This window comes from Budorcas taxicolor, chromosome 15 (assembly GCF_023091745.1).
Source record: "Budorcas taxicolor isolate Tak-1 chromosome 15, Takin1.1, whole genome shotgun sequence".
NCBI lineage: Eukaryota > Metazoa > Chordata > Mammalia > Artiodactyla > Bovidae > Budorcas > Budorcas taxicolor.
In genome coordinates, this window is record NC_068924.1 from 44,232,853 (window position 1) to 44,244,400 (window position 11,548).

At 38.0% G+C, this 11,548-nt stretch overlaps 1 protein-coding gene across 1 annotated transcript; it reads left to right on the top strand.

Moving 5' to 3' along the window:
- Nucleotides 1-7,466: 7,466 nt before the first annotated feature.
- LOC128060204 (olfactory receptor 491-like) lies at nt 7,467-8,399 on the top strand. The gene has a single exon (XM_052652547.1). The coding sequence runs from the start codon at nt 7,467-7,469 to the stop codon at nt 8,397-8,399; it is 933 nt and encodes a 310-aa protein (XP_052508507.1).
- The last annotated feature ends 3,149 nt before the right edge of the window (nt 8,400-11,548 follow it).

Here is an 11,548-nt window from a genome sequence, read left to right on the forward strand (position 1 = left end):
CTCAAAAACAACGGAATGATCTCTGTTCATTTCCAAGGCAAATCATTCAATATCAAAGTGATCCAAGTCTATGCCCCAACCAGTAATGCTGAAGATGCTGAATTTGAATGGTTCTATAAACCTACAGGACCTTATAAACTAACACCTAAAAAGATGTCCTTTTCATCATAGGGGTCTGTAATGCAAAAGTAGGAAGTCAAAAAACACCTGCAGTAACAGGCAAATTTGCCCTTGAAGTACAAAATGAACCAGGGAAAAGGCTAACAGAGTTTTTGCCAAGAGAACACACTGGTCATAGCAAACATCCTCTCCCAACAACACAAGAGAAGACTCCACATATGGACATCATCTGATGGTCAATACCAAAGTCAGATTGATTATATTCTTTGCAGCCAAAGATGGAGAAGCTCCATACAGTCAGCAAAAACAAAACCAGGAACTGACTGTGGCTCAGATCATGAACTCCTTATATCAAAATTCAGACTTAAATTGACGAAAATAAGGAAAACCACTAGATCATTCAGGTATGAACTAATACAAATCCCTTACAATTTTACAGTGGAAGTGACAAATAGATGCAAGGGATTAGATCTGATAGACAGAGTGCCTGAAGAACTATGGTTGGAGGTTCATGATATTGTACAGGAGACAGTGATCAAGACTATCCCCAAGAAAAAGCAATGAAAAAAAGGCAAAATGGTTGTCTAAAGGGGCCTTACAAATAGCTGAGAAAAGAGACGCAAAAGGCAAAGTAGAAAAGGAAAGACATATATCCATCTGAATGCAGAGTTCCAAAGAATACCAAGCAGAGATAAGAAAGCTTTCCTCAGTGGTCAATGCAAAGAAATAGAGGAAAACAATAGAATGGGGAAGACTAGAGTTCTCTTCAAGAAAATTAGAGATACCAAGGGAACATTTCATGCAAAGATGGGCTCAATAAAGCACAGAAATGGTATGGACTGAACAGAAGCAGATGATATTAAGAGGTAGCAAGAAAACACAGAAGAACAATACAAAAAAGATCTTCATGACCCAGATAATCACGATGGTGTGATCACTTACCTAGAGCCAGACATCCTGGAATACAAAGTTAAGTGGACCTTAGAAAGCATCACTATGAACAAAGCTAGTGGAGTAGATGGAATTCGAGTTGCTATTTCAAATCGTAAAAGATGATGCTGTGAAAGTGCTACACTCAATATGCCAGAAAATTTGGAAAACTCAGCAGTGGCCACAGAAGTGTAAAAGATAAGATTTCATTCTAATTCCAAAGAAAGGCGATGCCAAAGAATGTTCAAACTACTGCACAGTTGCACTCATCTCACACAGTAGCAAAGTAATACTCAAAATTCTCCAAGCCAGGCTTCAACAGTACTTGAATAGTGAACTTGCAGATGTTCAAGCTGGATTTAGAAAAGGCAGAGGAACCAGAGATGAAATTTCCAACATCCATTGGATCCTCAAAAAAGCAAGAGAATTCCAGAAAAACATCTACTTCTGCTTTATTGACTATGCCAAAGCTTTTGACTGTGGATGACAACAAACTGTGGGAAATTCTTCAAGAGATGGGAATACCAGACCACCCTATCTGCCTCCTGGGAAATCTGTATGCTGTTCAAGAAGCAATGGTTAGAACTAGACACGGAACAGCAGACTGGTTCCAAATCAGGAAAGGAGTATGTCAAAGCTGTGTATTGTCACCCTGCTTATTTAACTTATATGCAGAGTATGTCATGCGAAATGACAGTCTAGATGAAGCACAACCTGGAATCAAGACTGCCGCAAGAAATATCAGTAACCTCAGATATGCAGATGACACCATCCATATGGCAGAAAGCGAAGAAGAACTAAAGAGCCTCTTGATGAAAGTGAAAGAGGAGAGTGAAAAACCTGCCTTAAAACTCAACATTCAGAAAACTAAGATCATTGCATCTGGTCCCATCGTTTCATGGCAAATAGATGGGGAAACAATGGAAACAATGAGAGACTTTATTTTCTTGGGCTCCAAAATCACTCCAGATGGTGACTGCAGCCATAAAATTAAAAGATACTAACTCCTTGGAAGAAAAGCTATGACCAATCTAGACAGCATATTAAAAAACAGAGACATTACTTTGCCAACAAAGGTCTGTCTAGTCAAAGCTATGGTTTTTCCAGTAGTCATGTATGGATGTGAGAGCTTGGCCATAAAGAAGGCTGAGGGCCAAAGAATTGATGCTTTTGAATTGTGGTGCTAGAGAAAACTCTTGAGAGTCCCTTGGACTGCAAGGAGATCAAACCAGTCAGTCCTAAAGGAAATCAACCCTGAATGTTCACTGGAAGGACTGAGGCTGAAGCTGAAGCTTCAATGCTTTGGCCAACTGATGTGAAGAGTTGATTCACTGAAAAAGACCTTGATGCTGGGAAAGACTGAAGGCAAAAGGAGGAGAGGGTGACAGCATCATGGACTCAGTGGACATGAATTTGACCAAACTCTGGAAGACAGTGAAAGACAGGGAAGCCTGGCGTGCTGCAGTATACAGGGTCACAAAGGGTCAGACATGACTCAGTTATTGAGCAACACCACCACCAGAATCAATACACTTAAATTTACTTTCTCAAATTGGTATAAAAAGTACCCTTCAACTCCTGTCCTTATTGGGTCCTGGACGGATAATAAACAGTTTGTCAACCAGCCCGAGGACTAAACTTTGAGTAACAATAGACTGTGCTTTGTTTCTGCTTTCTTATTCATAGTACTCCTTGTCTCTTTCCTCACCACCTCATACCCTCAACTCAACAGTCTGCAGAGATAAAATTAGAGCCTTGGTGGTACTGACTCTTGTTCCATCTCCCAACAGCTTTCTATTCAGCAGGGATTTTTTGGTCCAAGTCTCTGCACAAGGCTTCCATCCGGGTCCTCAGATCCTTTTACTACACCTGGACCTTCTATTTATGTCACCTTAATGACACACGTGGCTCCACAAGTCATTTCTGGAGAACAAATCAAAGAACCTTTTCCTCAAAGGGGCAAACAATAACAGTCCTAGGGGATTTTTCATATTCTATGAGAGCCCTTCTTTTCCTCCCAACACATACACATAAAGACACCCAGCATCATCCTCATAGCATCTTCATAACAAGGAAACATAACTATGCTCCTTAAACAGGGGGAGTTGTCAATGGTTTTCATTGTCAGACATTCAGTGCACAACTACTATAAAAGGAAATAGAAAACATTTACTTTATAAAGTTCTCTTCAGAATTCAGCAACTGCAATTCTGATTCTGAAAGGTGAGTACAATAGTCGTGGCTTTTGTTTAAATAAATTTTTGTTTGTTAAATGGTAAATTAAAGATAAACCTTCACCAGAGTTATCTCTTGACTCTTGCAGAAGCTATGACATTAGAAAGATTTAAACTGCAGAATGATCAGTCTGTGCACCCAAACCAGGCTGCCCAGGAGTCCCCAGAGTGCAGTGGGGATTGCACAGCCAAAGCCACTGCTGAGCTTTTATAACTGAAACTATGAAAAGGAAATCAGAAAGAAATCACCCGATGTTCAAATTGTATGAGGCTTATAGACTTTTGCCCTCTAGTCATCATCAAAACAATGCATGCAATGAGGGAAAGGATTGGGAAGAGTCAGAATCTCTGACTCAGGTGAGCAAGCAGAAATGTAATGCCAAAATTAAGAGCTCTAGAAAGATCCCTAGGTAGCCAATGGAATGGAAGGGAAGGGGGAGAATCAGCTTCATATTATGCATATGACTGTGACTGATAGAGCCCCAAAGAGAGAAGGCACCATATACTGTACTTCTGACTTCTTTTGGATCTGTGAAAATCTCCTGACATGTGTTGAAAGAAAAATTATATTATGATTCTTATAAAAAATTTGCTTAATCAAAAATAGTTCCTTAGCTCTGATGCATAACCAAACCCTTTTGAATACTTTGCAGATATCATTTCTTTTAATTTCACAACAAAGCTGCATTACAGGGACAATTATTTCCATTAAAAAAACAAACAGAAAAAAACTGGGAGTCCAAGAGATTTAAGTGTCAGTGTAAGTTAAAACAGCTGACCACTGGGAGGCTAGGGATCTAACTTTTTTTGCTCCCAGTCTCCATGACTACTGTCAGCACACATTTTGAAGCTCGCTCTGTGCACAATGAATGCAGGGTTGGCCCCATGAACTCTGCTTAAGTCAGAAGGCAGAGCACAGTCCTATTTAGGACTTTGCCTCATTCCTTAGACCAGAGTATGTTCAGAAGGTGACAAGGAGAATTGTGAGGAATCTGAAAAGTATGCCACAGGTGGAATAGTGAAGGATCTATGGATGCTTCATTTTCGAAAAGGAGCATGCTGGCTGTGTTCAAACATTTCAATGTTTTGATATAGAAAGGAGATTGTTTGTACCGTTAAAGTCATGGGAGATTAAGTGATAAGATCATAAGTATATTTTTCACGATAGAGCTAACACTTGCGGCGATAAGCTTTACTGTCACTAGAGTAATTTAGATGCAATTAATGAAGACTATTCAAAACACATTTTTTAATGAGCTGTAGATTCTCAACCATTGATTCATTATATTTCACAATTCATTCTGTTAAAGAACTAAGTCCCACTACTGTAAAGACTAAATGCTTTCTCATTCTAAAGTAAGATATTTTAAAATTTTAAGATAAGACTTTCAAAGATATTTTGGTGCATATATTATTATTTGTGTCAAATATTCCAAACCTTAAGAACTGAAATAATGTCATTAGCAATGTCAAATACAAATAAAATTGTATTTCTTTGAAAATCAGAACCAAAAATAGTGGAAAATTTCAATGTGATGTTAGCATGACTATTAAAAGCAAAGAGCATACATAGTGAGACACATTTAGAAAAGTGATTAGAAATAGGTTATAAAGCTCCATGAATACCATATTAAACAGTTTGAAATATAGTATATCCAGTATTTCAGTTATGAATAGTACTTGGGAAATCAAGAAATATATTATCAATAATGCTAAGTAAAAATGTAAATTGCTGTTGTTTAGTCACTAAGCCATGTCTGACTCTTTTGCAACCCCATGGACTGAAGCCCACCAGGCTCCTCTGTCCATGGGATTTCCCAGGCAATACTACTGAAGTGGATTGCCATTCCTTCTCCAGGGGATCTTCCCATTTCAGGGACTGAATTCATGCCTCCTACAATGGCAGGTGGATTCTTTACCTCTGAACCACCAGGGAAACCCCAAAATGTAAATTATAAAATGTAATATATAATATGACTGAAGTAAACTGAAGTCGCTCAGTTGTGTCCGACTCTTTGCGACCCCGTGGACTGTAGCCTGGCAGCTCCTCTGTCCATGGGATTTTCCAGGCAAGAATACTGGAGTGGGTTGCCATTTCCTTCTCCAGTGGATCTTCCCAACCCAGGGATTGAACCCAGGTCTCCCGCATTGTAAGCAGATGCTTTTACTGTCTGAGCCACCAGGGAAGTCTATAATATGATTACAAATATGTAAATACTACTTGCAAGTGCTACAAAATTAAATCAAAATGGATTGTGAGGCACAATTAGAATTAAGGATTTGTAGGTGAGTCTTTCTATAGTTAGCTAATTGTATTAAAAAATTAAAATGCAAGCAAAAAAATTTGTAAAACTGTAGAAATTACCAGAAGAGATTGATATTTTGCTGAAGAAAAGATATGCATAAGTGAAATGTTCAGATCACTGAAATGATTTTCAAGTAACTTTTTAAATTTTATAATACTTTAAATATATACTATTATGTCATTCTGATAAATATAATTTTCTTTTCCAACTTTCACTGAATCTTTAGTATGCCCTGAAACTATTGCCTTGGATTGCAGTATTTCTCCATCTTCCTTTTTAATTTATCGTTAACTCCTCTTTCTCAGGACTGCTTTAAGACATAGGAACTTAGCCTTTGTTACAACATAATGGCAAAACATGAACAGGGTACTAAACTCTTTAATGAAAATGTAGCCAAATACTCAACAAAACAATGAATACAGTTTAGGACATTGGTTTATTACAAATCATGGGGATGTACTTATCTTAATAGACAGTGTATATTTCCTTTGAATTATGGATTAAGAAAAATGTCTAGGAATGGGATTATTTTTAAAATTTTATTATATTTTGTAATGCTGTCCTCCCAATTCTATATCCAATTTGTAAGTTTACTAGTTCTAATAGTGAAAATTTTGTGAACAGTTAAATGTCCAAATTTAGTGGATGATTAATTAAATTAAGGTCTAGTTACTCAATGCACTATCATCTCCAAAATTATGTTTGTGGAATAATAATGTGATCAGATTTTATATTGAAATGTCAAGTAAAAATAGCAGTATTGAACTTTTATCTGTAATGTTATAAAAGCTCAATTAAAATGCATCCAAAGGGAAAAATGCCTGGAAATAAATTACCAAATTTATAATAGTTGACTTGTGTGACAGCAGCTATATTTGAAAGGTACGTTTCTTTTGAATTTACAAGTGTTTTTGACCAACATGATTATATAATTTTTATTTAGAAACACACAAGTCATTACTTATACCATTATTACAGACTTTCAATACACTAACAATATCTTCACTGTTTTCTCTATCAGACCTTATCTCCAAGACCTGGTTTCTCTGGACAGGGAAACTATATTCTTCTCTGGTTTCCTATAGCACATTCACTATACTAATCATACAGTCACTTATTTAACAAGTCTTTCTTCAGGACATTTTGTTCCCAAGCACTAGTTACTTGTGATACTGAGATAAAATACACACTGTTGTTGAGAAGAATGTGTATAAACTGGGGATAGTGAAATTTGAACATGCAAACAAAAACAAAAGTCACAACCTAGTATAAATAATGGCAATTGTTTACATTTCAGGGTCTCAACTAAAGTAGGGAGACTAGCAGTGAAATTGTGGAGATGAGTAAATAAAATTGGGAACTAAATTGTAGATAGAATCAATAGGATTTTATTAGATGTGGTACAAAGAGAGACAGAAGGAAAGATTGGGTAGATTATGGTGTCATTCTACAGACATAAAACATAGGAAGAGCGGTCCAAAGAAGGATGAGTTTGGTTTGGAGGAGGTTGAGTTTCAGGTATTAATTGGATTTCCAACTGGAGACTTCTAAAGAACAACTGAAACTATAGATCTGGAATTCGGGAGAGAGATCCTTGTAGGAGTCAAGGCTGGAGAGGTGTTTTAAAATAATTAATTTAAAAAAAAAGAACATAATTGAGATCCTGGAAAGTGAGGTTGAACCCTTCTCCTTTTATGCAAAGAGGAAACACACACACACACAAATCCTGTAAAGCACTATATTTACAGGCAGCGCAGAAGAGGAAATCACTGTGAATGAGTCTGTGGAATAAGCAAAGAAAACAAAGTGTGTAGAATGAGTGCATAACAGAAATGAATATTCACATTTCCCTCAACAGGAACAATTCCCAGAGGACATGGAAGCTGGAAACCACACCAGCGTGACGGAGTTCATCCTTTTGGGGTTAACAGAGGATCCTACACTTTGTGTCATCTTCTTTGTGCTATTTCTAGGCATATATGTTATCATTTTAGTGGGCAATATCACCATAATTATTTTAATAGTAAGTTGTTCCCAACTTCACTCCCCTATGTACCTTTTCCTTGGCCATTTGGGTTTTGTTGACATTGGTTGTTCTACATCTGTCACGCCTATGATGATTATAGGATTTCTTAGACATAGACTAGCCCTCCCAGTTGCTGGCTGTGAAGCCCAGCTCTGTTCTATGGTGATGTTTGGGTCAGCTGATTGCTTCCTGCTGGCTGTCATGGCCTATGATCGTTATGTGGCCATCTGCTTGCCCCTTTTCTACTCCACCCGTATGTCCCCCAGAGTGTGTGTCCTCTTGGTGGGGGGTTCCTATCTCGGTGGGTGTGTCAATGCTTGGACATTTGCTAGTTGCTTACTGACTCTGTCTTTCTGTGGACCAAATCAGATAGATCACTTTTTCTGTGACTTCTCCCCTTTGTTGAAACTTTCCTGCTCAGATGTCTCCACTACTGAAATTATCCCTTCCATCTCTTCTGGATCTATCCTTGTGGTCACAGTGTCTGTCATCGCTCTCTCTTACATCTGCATCCTCAGCACCATCCTGAAGATGCGCTCCACTGAAGGGAGACGCAAGGCCTTCTCCACCTGCACCTCTCACCTCACCGCAGTCACTCTCTACTATGGAACGATTACCTTCATTTATGTGATGCCCAAATCCAGCTATTCAACTGAGCAGAACAGAGTAGTGTCTGTGTTGTACACAGTGGTGATCCCCATGTTGAACCCCCTCATCTACAGTCTGAGGAACAGAGACGTAAAGGAGGCCCTGAGAAAGGCAAAGGTCAGAATATATTCTTAGGATCCATTCTTGACATTTCAGGTGACCTATAAAAATTTTTGTTTATCAGTATCACACTTAGGACCTACCAAATATAGCTTAACTGATTGCTGCAATTAAAGCCATACTTCTTCTCTCACTTTTATATATTTGTACACCAAATGGGAGATGCCTTGAAGTCAACAACGACAGCAATATTTGTCACTGTTATTAACACCTGTAGATGCCTTTGCACCTTTAATTTTTGTAGCAAACGATAATAACTTGCCCTTTCTATGTGCCAACCCTGTTCTAAGCATATTATGTTTATTAGCTGGTTTGTTCCTCACAAAAATCATATGAAGTAGTACTTACTACTTTTATTTTACAAATGAATCATGTACAGAGTAGAATGCCCCAAGTCATGCAGCTAGGAAGTTGTGGGACTAGTCTTTGATTGTAGAAAGTCTGGGTGTAAACCCACAATGCTTTGCATTTGATTTTCATAGCAATCTCATGATGCCGGTATTATAAATACTTCAATTTACAAATGAGAATGTTGAGCCTTAGAGAGATCCAATAGTTTGCTCTGGAGACATATGGATTCGAGTCCTCCATGCACTTGACCTACACTATAAGCCACAGTCAGTCCAAAGACTTGAGCACTGTTATTGATCTAGTAGACGTGAGCAAGGTAATCAAGCCTAAGCTGTTACTTTGCATCCAAATTCATTTTCCTTTTCCAATATACTTTGATAACTCTGAGTCCATTTCTTTTTCAATTAAGTTTTATAATGTTTATCAATTTCTACAAAGAAATTAACATTTTTATTGCCTGTGCAATGAATCTATAGATCATTTTATGGGAGAAATGACATCTTAACATTTGACGTTATTGTAAACAACACTAATTTTGAATTTTAATTTAACTTAATTTTTAACTCTTTTAGTCCTGCTGGACAGTTGATTTTTGTATATTGACCTTTTAAATACTGCTGCTTTGTTAAATGTTTAAAAATTTTTCTAGGGTCATTTGTAAATGAAGACTTATTTCTTCCCTTAAATATTTTAGGTCTTTTTGCATTTTTGTTATTTATTTTTGTTGGAATATAATTGGCATATAAGGCCAAATATTCTAGGTATACAATGTGTTGATTTACATATTGCAATATGATTTCTACCCGAACATAGCTAAAACTTCTATCACCTCACATAATCATCATTTATTTTCTGTGGTAAGAAAACCTAAGATCTAGAGTCTTAGCAACTTTGAGGTTTGTAATGCAGAATTGTTAACAATCAATATTGTACTGTGCATTAGCTCTGCGGGACTTAGTACTATCTACCTATTCTAATTTGTATCTTTGAACAACATATCTCCAGTTACCCTATTTCCTAGCCTTTGGTTATCACCAGTCTAGTCTTTGCGTTTATCAGTTTGGCTTTTTTTATATTCCACATATAAGTGATAGCATAGTCTGTATGAGTGCATGCCTATTCAGTTGCTCAGTTGTGTCCAGCTGTTTGTGACCCCGTGGACTGTAGCCCACCAGGCTCCTCTGTCCATGGAATTTTCCAGGCAAGAATACTAGAGTGGGTTGTCCCCTGAGGAATTGTATGGGGAGGGACATGGGAGGAGGGTTCAGGATGGGGGACACACATACACCCATGGCTGATTCATGTCAATGTATGGCAAAAATCACTACAATATTGTAAAGTTCAGTTCAGTCGCTCAGTCGTGTCCGACTCTTTGCAACCTCATGAATCGCAGCACACCAGGCCTCCCTGTCCATCACCATCTCCCAGAGTTCACTCAAACTCACGTCCATCGAGTCAGTGATGCCATCCAGCCATCTCATCCTCTGTCGTCCCCTTCTCCTCCTGCCCCCAATCCCTCCCAGCATCAGAGTCTTTTCCAGTGAGTCAACGCTTTGCATGAGGTGGCCAGAGTACTGGAGTTTCAGCTTTAGCATCATTCCTTCCAAAGTACACCCAGGACTGATCTCCTTTAGAATGGACTGGTTGGATCTCCTTGCAGTCCAAGGGACTCTCAAGAGTCTTCTCCAACACCACAGTTCAAAAGCATCAATTCTTTGGCGCTCAGCTCTCTTCACAGTCCAATTCTCACATCCATACATGACCACTGGAAAAACCATAGCCTTGACTAGACGGACCTTAGTCGGCAAAGTAATGTCTCTGCTTTTGAATATGTTATCTAGGTTGGTCATAATTTTCCTTCCAAGGAGTAAGCGTCTTTTAATTTCATGGCTGCAGTCACCATCTGCAGTGATTTTGGAGCCCCCCGCAAAATAAAATCTGACACTTTCAGTTTCCACTGTTTCCTCATCTATTTCCCATGAAGTGATGGGACCAGATGATTGTAAAGTTATTAGCCTCCGGTTAAAATAAATACATTTTTTTAAAAAAAGAAAAAAAAGAATGAGAGAGGGTTGTCATTTCCTACTCCAGGGGATCTTCCCCACCCAGGGATCAGACTCGCATTTTCTGCATCTACTATACTGGCAAGTGGATTCTTTACCACTGTGCCACCTGGGAAATCATAGTCTGTACAGTTTTATTCTTTTCCTGTCTGACTTATTTCACTTAGCATAATGCCCTCAAGTTGTATTCATGTTGTTACAAATGGCAGGATTTTCTTCTTTCTCAAGGCTGAATGATATTACATTGTGGTATATAGATTTATGACAACTTCTCTATCCATTCATCTGTTGACTGGCACTTTGTTTTCATATCTTGTCTATCGTGGAATAATGTTGCAATAAGAATGGGAATGTAGGTATTTCTCTGAAGTCCTGTTTTTCTCTCCTTTAGATATATATAACCAGAGGTGGAATTAATGGATTACATAGTAGTTCTATTATTGATTTTTTGAAGACTGCCATACTTTTGTCCATAGTGGCTAAACTGGTTTACATTGCCACAACAGTGTACAAATATCTCTATATTCCTGCAACACTTATCTCTTATCTTCTTGACAGCCACCATAACAGATGTGAGATAATATCTCATTGTGGGTTTGATCTCATTCACTTTCCCATTGGTCATGGGGAGGACTTGGGATTTTCAGTTTTTAAAATTTATTTATTTATTGGACTTCAGTTGATTTAGAGTATTATATTCATTTGAGGCATTCAGTATTTTTATAGCTCATACTCCACTTAAAATTGTTA